The sequence below is a fragment of the Tyto alba genome, unplaced genomic scaffold (assembly GCF_018691265.1).
Source record: "Tyto alba isolate M040663 unplaced genomic scaffold, T.alba_DEE_v4.0 Super-Scaffold_45, whole genome shotgun sequence".
Classification (NCBI taxonomy): Eukaryota; Metazoa; Chordata; class Aves; order Strigiformes; family Tytonidae; genus Tyto; species Tyto alba.
Genome location: NW_024881321.1, coordinates 39,526,749 through 39,542,605, shown reverse-complemented (window position 1 = coordinate 39,542,605; position 15,857 = coordinate 39,526,749). Strand labels below are relative to the sequence as shown.

At 38.1% G+C, this 15,857-nt stretch overlaps 1 protein-coding gene across 1 annotated transcript in view; it reads left to right on the top strand.

Annotated features, from left to right (window-relative positions):
* NCK2 (NCK adaptor protein 2) overlaps positions 1-15,857 on the top strand; it is an 87,571-nt gene that overhangs the window by 42,445 nt on the left and 29,269 nt on the right. The window contains exon 3 of the mRNA XM_032997083.2: positions 12,257-12,498. Coding sequence (XP_032852974.2) covers positions 12,273-12,498 — 226 coding nt within the window. The 5' untranslated portion in view covers positions 12,257-12,272. The remainder of the gene's footprint in view (positions 1-12,256; positions 12,499-15,857) is intronic.

Genomic DNA, 15,857 nt, shown 5'->3' with positions numbered 1-15,857 from the left:
TGGCATCTAACACTCTTTCAATCTACCTGTTTGGTTATGTACATAAGCACAGAATCAAGAATGATACCTTGCATCCAGTGGTTATTTTTACCTGTACTATTCAAAGACCATCCTTCTAGAAGATAACTTTTTACTTGAAAAACTCTCCTAGCTATGAGAAACGGGTGTTCAGTAACCCCAAATTCAGGTAAAAATCTGTGGAATTTTGCCTTGAGAGTTAAATTGAGAAGTATGTTAATATCCTTTTTTGCTGCTATATGCAACTTTTTATATTGTATAAAAGTTCTGGTCTAGATGACCTGGTTTAAAAAAAAAAAATAAATCCAGAAGTCTAAGAATTTATTCAGTATTAGAAGTGGCAGTAAACTGAAAAGCTCATGGGAACAGTATCTGAACAGGGCCCTTAAATCACTTAGTGCTCTGTGAACTAGAAAATTAAAAATTGTTTTAATATATGTATTTTTCACATTTTTCCTACTGTCATAAGTTAGATTGAATGTTTTTTTTTTTTTGTAAAGCAGTTGATAAATTGCTTAAAACTATAAAGTGAACACTGTCCATTTCTAGACAATGTACTCTTTTCAAATTTTTTTTTTTTTACCCTCCTTAAACAGCTTTGGTTGGGAATAAATGCATTTTTTCAACTGAACAAACATCTCTTCCTCTTTCTAGTTAAAAAGTGAATATATGATTTTTCTATTGGGGAACAGAAGGTTAGCAGTTCAATTTTATTTTCAGCATTTTATAGACAGTTTAAAGTGAAATCCCTTGAAAAGTAGGTAGCAGTGTTTCAAGGGATTAGCAGTAAAATGTAGGAATCCACAGTGATTCTGAGCTTTGTCCTTCTGTGTGAGATCAAGGTTAAACTTCTTATGTTTGAGGACTGTTCTTTGTTTATACAATACATAAATGTAGTAGCACTTCCAGTGAAGTATAATTCCTGCAGACCACTGAATGTTTGAGCTAGGGGAAAAGAAGCAGCAATGGAAGCAAATCATTCAAATGCTTTTTTTTTTTAATGAATTTTGAAAGAAATTCAGGATTGTCTCTTTTATTAAATTTCACGGTGTCCACCATATCCTGAGTGGTTGGTTGTTTTAATTTCAAGGTGAGAAGGAAGGTTTATTGACAGTGAGGATGAAAGTGCATAAGCAATATACTTAATCTGTACTTCCTCAGAGCATGTTTCACCAGTCTGTCATAGAGGTAATACCACCTAGATGTCCTCTCAGCAGAGTGCCTTTTTTGTTTGCTTTGTGTTTTTGTTTTTGTTTTTTTTTTTTTTTCCTCCCATGATCTTGTGTGCTTAGCTCCCTCCTACCCCCTTTTTGCAAGGGACTGTAGAGAGGTTGGTAGGTATAAAGTGATTTGTAATTTTGTCTTGTGTAGACACTTACTGGACACTGTATTCTTCCTGGACTTTCCACTCTCTTCTATCTTGTTGTTTTTTGTTTTAATGTATTTCCAAATGTATAGGTAAGCTTAAATATTGTCTGCTGGGAGGAATGGAGAGATAACAGTCCAGAGCAACACCAACAAACATTAAGCTTATCTGTGTCTCTGACTTAGCAGAAACACCCATAAAGCAATGCGGGGTTGTGGCCATTAATCACTGCTGCTGTTTTAGAGGCGAGATGAAGTCTCTTTTCCCAAAAGTTTCCTTTAGTGCAGTTGAGCTGTTTATTACCTACGTGGCTTTTCTGAAACTACTTTTAAAAGAATTCAGGGAAAAGTGAGCCGATGCTCTTTTCTGACCCTCTCTCTCTGTACTCATCTAAATGTGAGGCAGTGTTCGGGGTTCTGTTGCGTTTGCTCTGCAGCCAAGGAGCATAGGCCAAAAAAGCTGCCTCCTCCCCGTTCTTCTCACACCGTTCTCAGCCGCAGGGTCTGAAGATGTCCTCTCTGGGTTTTACCATCGCCACCTAGAAATGTGGGAAACCATCGCTCCCGATGGCAGTGCCTCCAGAAAAAAGCAAGAAGCAGCTTTCTGGGCTAACGGTGGAAGGAGTCACCTCAGACGGGGTCGTGCGCAGCAGTTGCGTCTGTGCAGGCCGCCAATGGAGGCCTAATAAAAAAGTGTGAAAAGATGCAATTTTGTGTGCTCTTCGAGATATGGGGAGATACTGTCTTCCAAAAATACCACCTGGGCTGGTTGAAGCACTAATAAAACCATTTAATTGCAGAGATCCTTCTTTCTCATAGTGGTTTTTTTTTTTGGCCTGGTCTCTAGAAGGTTGCTAGTACTGTCTGTTAATCTTTGTCCTGCTTTCTGAATGAAATAAAAATACGAATTTCTTAAAAACATCCCACACACACACACACACACACACACCCCTCACTCCCCAACCCTCCCAAACAAGCTGAAATATGTTTGTTTGGGTTTCTTTAATCCCTTAAAGTTGTCCTTAGCCATTTTCTTAATAGGCATCCCATATTTATAGAAAGACTTGAGCCAGGTTTTTATTATAAGCCCTTTGCTCTGTGTGGTAGTGATCATAATCAGTTTCAGTTTAGTTGAAAATCTAATTATTAGAGTGTATTCTCTGTGACTTCTATTACTATCATTATCTGTCTTTTAAGCATGGGTAAGTTATAAGGCTCCAAACTAGTATAGTGAAACTTTAACATATGTTGCTACAATACCAGCTTGTTCCTGTAGAATACCAGCTTTTTGTCCTTTGAAATAGAATTTTAAATTTAAATCATCTGTCAGAAGCTAAAAATGAACACTGTCTACTTTATAATAGGCATGCTGTTCCAAAAAGGGTATAGAAATATCCTTTTCTTTTTAAGTAAGACATCAAAAGGTTTTTAAAAACTTAGCTTCCTGAAACAGTGTAGTGCTTATCACATAAATAAGGAACATAGTACTTAGTATTATGTGTTTTAAAGATTGTCACATTGACTGAGCATTTGTATCTTGAACTGCCCCAGACCAGGAAATTTTGTGACATAGCAGTATTACTAATGAAATGAAAAATATATGGAATTGGGAAGGTTAGCTTGTATAAAGGTCACAACATGAAACGTATTGAACATCAGCTTCATCAGCCTGGCTTGTAACAGCCCAGATGGCTTTCTCTTTCAACCGCTAGAGAGGTAGCAGGCTAAAGTACCTGTTCCTTTCCTATGTAAATGTTAGCAATTTTATTCATATAATATTTTCCAGAGTCTTACTGTCATGACAGCATTATGTCCTATTTTTGCAACTCCAACTTTTTCTGAGACTGTAAGCATCTAATTATGGAGCTGTATTAGTCTGAATAATGGGCAGACATGGCTGAGGTGACCTTGGCTTATGAGAAAGGAGGAAAGCTGGGGGCTTGGCCTCACTGTGATCGTTGTGTTTGGTAGTCTCTGCCTTCAAGGGCATCCCTGCTGTTCTTGCCTGGTAGATGCTGGTGCTACACCTTCCTGCTGGAATGGGGCTTGGAGAGCTGGAAAGGGCCCAGGCATCACCTACAGCCATCGCTAAGACTCTGGGCTGAATGCAAAACATAGGTGGGTCTTGCCAAGGAGATGCAGACTTTATGATTAAAACTATTCCTTTTCCTTAAATGGTGAGTTTTCATTTTAAAAGATCATTTGAAGCAGGCCCTGCTTATTTCATCTAGGCAGACTGATTTGTATTGTAGGCTTTGTAAAAATATTGGGTGTGGAATTTTTTTAAAAATCATCCCTTCGTATGTTTATATAATAACATATATAAAGTGAGATTTCTTTTTCGTTGAATGGTAAAGTGCTGTACTGACTTCTTAGCAGGAAGGATGTATTTCTGGGTGTTTCTAATGGTATTCTTTATTCTTTGTGTGTCTTTTAAAAGACTTCTAAGCCACTTACAAGACAAAAAGCAAGCTTAACTTTTGTGCTTTATTGGAGCTGTGCAGAAATTCGTTACCACTGAACTAATCTTGAGGTTTCCTGTTTGCAGTTGTTCTGTAACACAAGATACAAGGCACCGGAGTGGAGATGCAGTTGTATTAGAGATTGGGATATCAGATAAGTTGTGGGGCTGAGAGAAGCAAACACTGCTTAGAAGCTGTCAGAGGCATCCGGTTGAAGAAACAAAACCCCAAACCTTTCAGCACTGTGCCCTGAAACAGTGGCAGATGATATAGAGGGGAGAAGAGGGTTTGAGGTGCACAGGGGCAGGCTCTTAGGTAGCATCAAGATGAAGTTACTTGGTATAGTTCTAAATTACCGGTTAATTAAGACTGATCCTTCACTTTTTTTAGAAGATATACAGCCCACTTATATTTTAGCAAGAAGTATCATCTAAAAAAACCACACTTGCGGCTCTTGTAGAAGAGGGCTGTGCAGGGCAGTCCTGACTGTGGAGCGTGGGCTGCAGCACCTTTGACGTGATTAACTGTTCCTCTGGGCTGCATTGCCTTCACAGTTTTATCTATAATTTTTTTTTTTTTTTTTTTTTTTTTCCCCCTAAGTGGCTCATAAGGAAACCAAGTACTTTTGCGCCTAAGAACAAACATCTTGGGACCTGCCAGAAAGGCTCATGGTGTCTGCTGAGCCTTGCCTTTGATGTTACCCCTGCGGCTGGGGCTGTTCCTTGGCTGGTTGGTAATCTGTCCAGCATGGGTACAGGCTTGGGTAGATGGGTAGACCTAAATCAGGAGCTCAAACAAAGTGAGAAGCGCAGAGGAAAAATAGTCCATTTTAATAAGTACCAATTGCACATCCATAATCTGCTGGTATGCTGTGTGGGGTTTTGGGGTGGTCCTTTGGCTTTCCTTTATTTTTCTTTAGGATTAGAGTTCATCTGACTACTTGGTGGTGTTACCAAGGATCATCCAATTCATGCTTTCAAATCAGTGGCAAAACTAACTCTCCAGAACTACTTCTTTGCTCCAGATTTTCCTCAGAGTTAATGCTGAAGCTGTAAAAGCTTTGTGAACAGTTCTACTGTCTTGGGGTGCATTCAAAGATTAAAAGTGTTTAATTTTTTCTTATTATTTTTATACCCTAGTTAATGACAGAGAAGAAAATGGTTGTCACTGTAAAATAGTCCCATAATGTAGAAATAAGTATTAAACATGTTTTTCTACATCATGTGCAGGAAACTTAATGTTCTGCCTAATTCTGTACTAATTCTGTTGCTAATATTTAGTTTATTCCAGACTCAGTTGAGTAACTTTTTATAGTTCTTAATGAGGTGAACTGCACATTTTTTGATACCTTCAGTTTGCCTTTCCTGACTTGAGCTTGTTGCTATCAGTTTTTCAAAGAAAGGACCAGGGAGGAAGAACAGAGAAAACCTCTAGAGCTTTTTATCTCACTTTTAAAACTGGTTATTCTTTTAACCATATAATACTACTTTCATAAAGGCTAAATGGTGAGAGTAGGTTGGGGAATGTAATAAGACATTCCTCCATCAGAATGGATCTATTTATTTGCATCTTTGTTGACGTTTGTTCTTTACAGCTTCTGCTCATTCTTGCTTTCAGCTTTGGAAAACTGACCCTCCTGAAGTACCCACAGCGGCTTCTATTGATTATGACCGTTTCTTCAGTTTGCACATCAGAGTAAATTAGATAATAATCACTTGCACTTACTCAGCTATCACTTTTAGTTCAGTAGTCAACGCATCTTAATGAGACCTAACAGTGAAATACCCCAGATTAATTGACAAGCTTGTGTTAAAACAGTCAGCAATTTTAGGCAGCCCGGGTATGTGGGGGGGGTTTCCTGCTCAGGTATCAGTTTGACACCTCAGAACTGCATAGCTGGATGATGAATGTTTGGCCACTACAGCTCCTTAGTTAACTTTCTTTAAAAGAGGGGGGAGTATTACAATAATTTTTTGGTGCAGTGACCTCTTTCCAAAGAAATGTGTCCCTTGGGGTGTATTGACACACATTATATGCAGTATTAAAGTGTTAAACTGCGGAAGCAGTTAGACAAGGTGGCCTTTATGTGATCCATCTCCTTTTGTCTAAGCACCAGAGAATAGCCCATGTAACAAAGCATGGAAAGGGTTTTACTGGTTTTAACAAAGGGCTGTGGTTTGCCATAATTTAGGTCAGTTTCCTTACTCTTTTTAAATCTCTGTGCTGTGAGATTTTCTAAGTGATCATTAGAAATGTATTTTGCTTGCTTTAGGTTAACTTTGGCCTTTGCATGAAGGAGATGATATTTTCCTGTTTTTTTCAAACATACATACTTTAAGTATCAAAAATGCAGTGTTCTCCTGGAAATAGCTAAAAGTATGTCCGAAAGGTGTAATTTTTTTCAGAAGTTTTCATTTGAATTCACATTTCTTTTCTTTTTAATGGCGCCTTATTTCTATCTTTGAGTTTGGTGCTTTACTGATCCCCATGACCCAAGTGAAACAATCTCAAATGTAGAGATGCACCTCTTTGAAATCTTTCTATATGTCAAAACTATTCATCCAGGTTGATTTAAAAACAAAACAAAAAAAAACAACCTAACCACATACCCACACACGCAACAAAGAAAATAACCGTAAGTGAAAACAAAGCTTTAAATTTCCTGAAACAGCAGTCAGGCTAACCAAAGATTGCATCTTCAGAAATAAGAAAGACTTAGAGAGTGCTTCCGGTGAAGTGATCTAATACAAATTATTTTATTAATTACAGAATAGAGTAAGCACACCCGCTTGCTATGAAAGAGGCCTTGATGGAAAGAGACTTTATTTTTGTTTTCCAAAACTGTGTTACCTTAGAGGACCAAATATTGCCTATTTGCTATAGCTTATAAAAGATTAACCAAGGGGACACCAGATAGCTGGCCCCTCAGCAACACATGCTGAAGGGTTCAAAACCCGTTTCGATTTTTGGAGTCTAGGGGCAGGAGAAGGAGAGACTGTTCAGCTTTAAATCTTGGGGAAGAACGTGATATATCATTAGTTAGCTTTTCATTCTCCGAAGACAATTAACTAAATATTGTATAGTAATTATGCCTTATGTAATACTGTATAGCAATTATGTGTTTTATGTACATCAGTGTCATGTAAAAGCCTCCATGTCAATTTAGTGCTTTTCTTTCAGTGTGTCTTAGGAGGACATCCAATTCCAGAACAGTCTGTTATATCAATTGTCACTTCCTATTAATAGGATTTTTGCTTGTTCCCTTGGTGAAGGATTAAATTTCAAGCATTGCTGTCAGTCATTTTTCAGCCATGTTCCTTTTTGCAAAATAAATTGGGAGCGAGGAGAGCAACTGCTTATTTTCTCACTGCATCTTTAAAGCTCAACCATATCTCCTGTTGGCACTATCCTAACTAACCGTACTATCCCTGACGGAACCCTGAGCCTTCTTCCTGAAGGTAAGAGAAGACGCTGCTTTTCTGCCCATTGGGCCAGGGCATTAAACTAGTGGGAGTGTTAACTTGTGTCAGTCTATAGGAGAAGATTCTAGTTCAGGTGGCCTTCTGGAATGGATCCTTTCTTATTTATCGTTGTGGGAGAAACACATTAGCCCTATATGGTGGTGGGGGGCGGAAAATCCAGGCCTGGTAAAAGATAATGAGATCTTTGTAAAAGTTATATATACTTTGATATTTACAATAACAGCAACTGAGCAAATCTTTCACATGAAAAATCACTAGCAGATTAACAGTTTGTGGGAGCAGATTCGCTTAAATTCCTCTACGTTTAAGTTTCCGTAATCTCAAATATTGCTTGCATGGCTCAGTTTTAAGCATTGATTCAAAATGGTGTAGGTGGTTGGTTGTCTTTTGGATTTTACCTGAAATTGCTAAATTCTTGAATCATTGATAGTTTATTGAACCTAACCTCCTTTCTGGACTTTCTTCTGATAAAGTCTGTACAGGAGCTACAGTACTTGATATTCCACTGACGTCTGCCTTTTCTCTGCCTTAGGGTTAGCTAATGTTCCTCACCTGTCTGAGCAGGCTTTCAGTACAGTCATCTTATAACTGACTTTACCTTGGCTGGGTTTTTGTTCACTACTTCCTAGCCTGGCAGATTTTTCAGTTTTTCCCCTTTCTCCCAAGGGTGTTTTTAGGTAGGAAAGTTTTCAGGCGGGCTTCTGTAGTAGGGCAGCTGCCACTGAAGACAGGACTCCTAACAAAACCTGAACTAGAGGGAAAAAACAAAGTGGCTGAAAATACCTGAGATCAATCTGAACTAATTAGTTGTAACATTTCAGCAAATCCAATGTTCATAAAATAAACTAGTTTCCTACTACTGCTAGCAGTGAAGGTAGTGCTGGGTTAAAAGGGGTTGGAAGCATGGGTCAGTCACATAACTAACGTAAGAATTAGCTGTAGAAGGTCTGGGCTGTGGAGTTTTGTTTTCTCATTTAGTGTGATATCTTCATTTTGTGGTCTTTTGGTTTTGTTTTAAAAACTTCAGTTGGAAGTTGGATTGCCATAAAAGTAAAGCAAATGACCACTTGATATAGTAAGCTAAAAACCAAGGCCGTACGTATACTTTTTAAAGTGTAACAATCTCGTCCCGAGAAATCACTGTGCTATATTTCATATATTTACAGTTCCTTGCAAGGGCATTTCAAATTCCAAAGCTTTGCACTCGTGCTTTTTAAATTGGGGGGTGTTATCCTATCGAGTATGAGGAGAAGACTCTGTATTTCAGTGCTAGGACTTCTGAGCCTTTTGAGGAGGAACATTCTAGAAGGTTGTACACTGTTAGCAGTAGTGGATTTTCATTTTCTTGATGTGAAGGAATCTCATGATAACATTAGAATCTGTGGAGACTGCAGTATTTTTTTTTGTTGTGCAGTCTATAAGCAGTATACTGAAGAAATTTCATGTTTTGAGTGCATGTCAAGTTTTTATGGGACACTCAGATGCTTTGGAAGGCTGTATTATTGGTTTTTCCTTATGTTTTTCCCCAAATCTAGTGATGTCATTTGCATCTAATCTTTTGTTTGGCACACAGCTCTGTTGCAGAAGCATTTCAAAACTATCAATTCTACAGCCCCCTGTCTGAGGAACAAATTTGTCCTTATTCACATACAAGGAAATCTTAGCTCTGCAGATGCCACAGGAAGAACTTACTGTCCTTGATGGAGCCAGTCTAATGATGTAACAATAAGAAAGTACTTTTAAAAACTTTAATACTAGTTCCCCACACATTAAAAACAAAAAAACAAACAAACAAACCTGCAAAACTAAACATCCCCCCCCCAAAAAACAAACCAAAACAAAAAAACCAAACCAAACAAAAAAAAAAAAAACAACAAACAAACAAATCCTCAAACAAACAAACAAACAAAAACCAACACAAACCCCACCAAACAAAAAAAGACCAAAATCAAACACACCCCACAGAAAATCAGCACAACCAAACTCCTGCACACACATGCATAGAGCTTTAGATGGACAAATACTTAACTGCAATTATATGATGCTTTTTTAGTCCTTATAAATCTTGCCACCGCTTGGGTACGAGTACTTGTGCCATCAAACATTCAGCAGAACCTTGGAGTACTTTACTGACATGGGTTCTGTGTGAGCACGCTGGTTGAGGAATTTGGATTCTTTACACTTCTGCCAAAATCGTGTCATGCGAGGGATCTGCTTGTGAAAGGACGTTGTTTCTCAGGCAGACTGGCAGTTTTACACATCGACAGTAACTAGAATTGTAGAAGCCAGGTAGCACGGGATTCCCTGTCCCGAGTGAATTTCGGAGAACTGTATACTTGACATCGTCAGCCCTGATGTGTGGTCTCTTCCTGTGCTTCTGTCCTTGCCCAGCACCCTGGGGAAACACTTGATGTCTCATACAACAGGGGCCAATTCATTTTTTTTTTTTTTTTTCTTCAGAGGGATAGGAAGAGTTTAATAGTTTTCCATCAGTCACTAGTCAAATATTATGCCTAATGTGTTGGGTTTTTTTTTTAAATTATTAATATAGTGTAATATTGATAATTTTAACTTGCCTCTGTTGTGAAAATAATCTTTTTTAGCAGTTGAGCCTGTGTGGTGGCAACATCAGCCAATTGTATTGATGATGTCCTATTTCTTCATGTTCTCCATCTCCCCAGGAATAGTAAGAATTGACCATTTTACAATTGCTGAGATAAAATAAACAGATCTAAATTAGAGAGAGAGATTATATTGACAATGCTGGCCTCCAGAACATGCTTGATTGCAGTCCCCCTGAGGCTTTATCAGTTTATCGACCTGAAGACTATCTGTCCATTTTATGTGAGTTAGAAATCAGGGAAGTTTATTGGAGGCTCTGGTCCAGAGCTCAGGCTCTCCTATGTCATTGTCAGATGGGATTATGACTTTTAGGCAAAAAATTGTTGAAGGGTATAGTGACTGACTTCTTGTAATATTATCAGTTCCACCTGCCTAAGTCACAGTCTGAGTTGCAAGGGCTCCGTTTCTTCTCAGTTGTTCAAAACATCATAACTTCTTTTTGAATTCATCTTGGTGCTCTCAGGTATGCAAACACACATTTGAATATTATTTTAATTGTTGTATGTTCCTTTGTGTTTTCTATTTGGAAAATGAGAACTTAAGCCCGTTGATTTAAGCATGAGATTTTCAAAAATGTTGTCATACCTTGGCCATAAGGGGGGACGTTGCTGGTGCTTCTGAGAGCTTTGCTGTCAAATGGTTTAGCAACCATAGCTCAACTGTATATGATGCTCTCCTGGAAACAAAAATAATGATAAGAGGAGGTTATTAAATTATAATAGAGTCCTCTATTGTGTCTTATGATTATAGGCTAACTTTAAACAAGGAAAACACTTATTTTTCTTGGGAGGAGTAAACTGCTGGGCTGTCTGGCATGTAGTCTTCACAGCTTGTACTGTAGCTAAAGGGAGAAGGGGTTCACACCTGTTTACAGACTGCAGAAGGAACACTTTCTGACTATAGATGATGTAACTTGCATGCTGAACAGAATTTCTGAATGAGGTTTGGGGGTTTTTTAAATTACCTTTCGGTCATTTAAACTATTAGGTATCAGAGTTTATAGGGTTGTGGACTTCTAAGAACTAGGCAACAAAGTCAAATCATGTTAAAAAGATCCTTGGAGATGAATAGTTTGAAGTACTCTCGGACCTGTTTCTACTGATCTGCAATTTAAAAGCAAATCTGCAGCTTTTACATTAAAAAAAAAATAAAAATCTGCAACATTGATTTTCAAATATATTCTCACCTCCCACCCTCTCCCGTCCTCCTCCACTTCCCTCTCCTCCAAAAACCACCGGCAGTGATTAGAAAATATTAGGTAACTTCTCAGAATTTAGCGAATAAACCCATCATGTTTTGGTTGATGTTATAATGTGTTTGAATGTCACTGGTACTGGCATGGGACTTTTCTCTTCCTTGCACACTATTGTGCTCCCTCACGTTGTTCCTGATAATTACTGGGATGCGTAGGAAAACGTGGAGGCATGCAGCTGTCTTTATGCAGCTGACAAATAGCTTTGGAAAAGGTCGTTCTTGTTACAGGTGAGTAAAAAAAGACAACTCCTTCAGTCTTAACAGAACTCCAGTTAAGTTTCAGGAAGGGAAGAAATGAAATGCAGTCGTGGGAAACGCAGAGGGTACCCTTCACCCCACTGACTCGTGCCTGACACGGGACCATGGTGAGCTGGGATCTTCCCGGGAGCGAAGGGGGAGCAAAGGCTTCTCCTGAAATACGGCCTTGTGCTGCCTGCACAAAACATTGTGAACAAAGGTTTACTGAAGACAGTACCCTCTTCTTGATGGCAGGTTTCCCTGCTGAGTTATATTACTACTTGAAGTATTTCTAACTTCCTACTAAAAAAAAGATGGATAACTTTGTTTAATTGCAGAAAACTTATAAATGATATATTAACATGAGGATGAGGAACTAGGGCAAGAGAAAAAGATATTTTTGGAATGTTGCTTTTTTTTTTTTTTTTTTTTTTCCAGATCAGAACTGTGAATGCTAGGTGTGGGATAGCTTTATAATGCAATGTGTGAAAACTTAAATGGATTTTATAAATTAGCCTGTGTTAATGTATACCTGAATAATTTTTTATATACATTCAGAGGAAGTGAATGTAATACTTTAGGACTAGAATTTCCTATCAAGGTGTTGTCATATTTTAGGGGCAGAAAAAGCAAGGAAGGTCAACATTACTTCCCTTATTTTTTAAGAGAGGAGTTTCAATCTATGAGGTCATTCTCTATATAGCTTTCTCATTTTTCCCTACCCTTTTTTTATTTCAAAAGAGCTTGAAGAAAAAACTTGAGTAATAATTAGGTGGTATAATTTACTGATGAGCATGTTTTAATATTTTGTTGCAGAAGGACTCCATGAAAGATGACAGAAGAAGTTATTGTTATTGCAAAGTGGGATTACACTGCACAGCAGGACCAAGAACTTGACATCAAGAAAAATGAGCGTCTTTGGCTATTAGATGATTCCAAGACATGGTGGAGGGTAAGAAACGCGGCCAACAAAACGGGATATGTGCCATCAAATTACGTGGAGCGAAAAAACAGCTTGAAGAAAGGTTCTCTGGTTAAAAATCTAAAAGACACATTGGGTAAGTCCTTTTGTATCTTGGAAGAAGTTTAATAGACTTGATGGGTTTTGGATTGGGAATATAATGTGCATATAAATATTTTTTAACGTGCTTGTTTGGATTTTCCTAATGCTTAGTTTGAGGTGACGTGGTGGATGATTGAGGGAGGGAGGGAGAGAGTAGGAGTCAGGGGAGAACAGCAAAAAAATCTGTAACAGGTTTTCTCAAATCACATCCAGGAGAATAAGATGTTATTTTCGTTCCAGTTTGTCAGAGGTGTATTTTCAGTGGCTGAAGAACTGTGTCATTGAGATATAAACTACTGTATCTTCTCCTCTCATGCCTAGTTCTCTCACACAGAAATAGAAGGATGTAAACTGGGTTGTTATAGCTATCATAGCAAAGCTAAATCACTTCATGAATGGGATTACATGGTGTGGCTATGTGCAGTGTCAGGGGTTAAGTTTCTGTGGTCCGAAATGTTCCTTCTCCTTCCAAGTCCTTAATATGTACTCTGTTTTATAGTTGCACATAAATTCTTCACAACAGTGTGTCATACATATAAAATAATATACCTTTGAAAAATTTCAAGTGTATTTTGAAGAAATATGCTTGGAGGTCAGGTGAAATGAATTATTTTTCTTTATTTTTACAATGATTTTTAATGACTGATTAAATTACTAAAAAAATAAACGGCTTTGCATATGGCTAGAAAAGGTTAAACATAGCGATATGCAATCATTTTACATATATAGGCCAAAAAAACCCTACTAGTGGTATTTTAGGATGTAATGAATAAAACAGAAACAGATATGCACCTGGAGGTGTTTTGAAGTTATTTTTGCTTGTGTTTTTTATTTTTTGCCTGTGTTCTGCAGTGTCTTACATAGGGAACACTTACTCTGTTGCAGTTTGCTGTAGAAAATACTGACTCTTCAACAGAAAAATTAGAATTTGGGATTGGACTTGTTAAAAAGCAAAAAGGTTCACTTTAAAAATAATATGACAATAGTTTGCGTAGGTTCATCACAGTTGTTCTGTGCTAGTGTTGTGTCTAGCAGGTTAGATTTCTTGGTCACTTCTTTGTTAGCATGTCCCTCATTGCTGGGCTGCCAGAAAGTAGGTGGAAATCGAGGACTACAGGACAGGTGGCAGGCAAGCAAGGTTATCAGAAGATTTACTGTGGTGATATTTAAAACCATAGGCCTTTCTACAGATACTCTTGGAATGTACTCATTACAGTGCCAGCAAATGTGATTATGCCTTTTCAAAGATTTCTATAAAGAATAAACTCCGGCATCAATTAACTAGTTAAAATCAAAATCCCAGATGTGACTTTAAGCACCTTTTATATGTATTTATGTTGTTTAAAAAATATATATTTTGTCTAAGAGCTACTTTACGAAAAGATTGCGTTTCTGTTGTGATAATGTATCAAGTGTTTGTGTAAAATGTGGACAGTATTTGCTTGCTGTAAACACATTTTTATTTATATCCAACAGAAATGTGTTTAAGCGGAGGAGGAACAGAGACGTGTCCCAGCATATATACATGTTTACCTCCTTGATCTTAACAAAGTTATGTGCTGCAGGGTGCTTTGCTTCACTATGGTGGGGACTGATGAAACCGTGTGAGAACAAGGCTTGGTGGTTTCATGGCTGAGCCTTCGCTGGGGTCGCATTTTCCAAACCTCAGCCCTTTGCATGCACATAAATGGGGTTTTAAGTTCTGAAGGACCATTATTACAATCTACCGATTGCCCTGTACCTTTTCTACTAGTTTTCTCTGTGTGTCGTTGGTTCGGCTGAGGCATAAAATACCTTGTGGCAGAGCCTATAGCTTTATCTTCTGTAGTGACCACGTGTACCTGCTAAGCATACATCCTGTGACAGTAAGAAGCTGCCTAAGCCTTGTCTAACCCACAGATTGGCTCAAGATATTCTTAACACCCCCACAAAAAAAAGCTTCTGCTTAAGAGTATTCTTTTTTTATAGTTTAAGGGCTGTAAACTCCTTAGCGTAATGAAACTTATGTCTGTGCTGTGCACCACATAGCTCTACAATTTTCTTCTTACCTTTCCTGAATCACAGTCCTCAACTAAACTATAGTCTTTAAGTCTTGCTTGTCTTGCTGTCCAGTAATTTTCCATTCAGAACAAGGAGAGCATGTGTCCTCCCTTAGAGGATCCTTTGCTCTGAGCGGCCATCAAGAATGCACTTTTTTTTTTTTTTAAACAAAGACTTGAAAATTGCAAGGCTGATGATCAAGTGAAACAGCTTTGGAAGTTTTGCTGCACCCGGTGAAACAAGTTCTTAAGTTCTCCTTATAGAAATATGTCTAATGTCTCATCAGACATGCCTCTCCTAAGATCACAAGAAAATTCACAGTAAAATACCTGCTAACTCAGCACAGATGGGAATGGCAGTCATGAGTGTTAGTCCTCAAACCAAATCTGGTTCCAACTTTGGTCTTGGAGCTATTACCAAAATATCAGGTACTGCACTGATTAAAAAAAAAAATAGTCATTTAATAATCAGTCAGTAATTAGTCATAAATCCTGTGAAATCTCAGGACAGAAACAGCAGGTTCTTAACTGCTTCTAGTGAGAAGGCTAGCGGGCTTTAAAGAGCGGGGCCCTCTGATGTACCTGGACCCACCTTTCCTACTTGCACAGCTTCAGCAAATCGTTGCTCCTGTGGAGACGCACTTTTCCCTACCTTTTCCTTAATCAATTATATTTCCTTATGTTCAAACATATTTCATCTGCAAGCATTGTTATCACACAAACGATGAAATGTTTCTATGTGATTGCCCGGAGCTATCTGCCACTCTTAGGCTTATCCACAGTAATTACTGGTGGTTGATTTATACTTACCTCCAGATATTCAATAAATATGAAGAGTGCCAGCCATAGTTCAAATTGTGGCAGACCCCATAAGAGCTATTACTATTTAATTAATAGTCCCTATAGTTCGCTGTTGGAGATGCATCATTTAAATAGTTCTTAATCCAAGTAGTCTGCATTCTAATGAAAGTTTATGGCACCAGTTAATACATCAGTGTCTGATACATAAAAAGCCAAATACACTGCTAAAGTTTACTACCTGTAAAAAGTTGCCTTTGTCAGGAGAACTTTAAATCTCATCAGTGAATGAAGTCATGCCTGTTTGAAGCTGAAAACTAATTTTCCTGGAACTATGTTGGCTGTCATTAATTGAATCTCAGTCGTTGAATACTTTATTAATAGAATCCTATCACCTTTACTGTTGTTTGGCTTGGGGTTGGTGGGAGGTTAATAGGCATGTGGGCACCTAGAAATATGCAACTTGGTGATTTAAAACATCAGCCTTTTTTCAGCAATGTCTTAAGGCTTCTGGAAT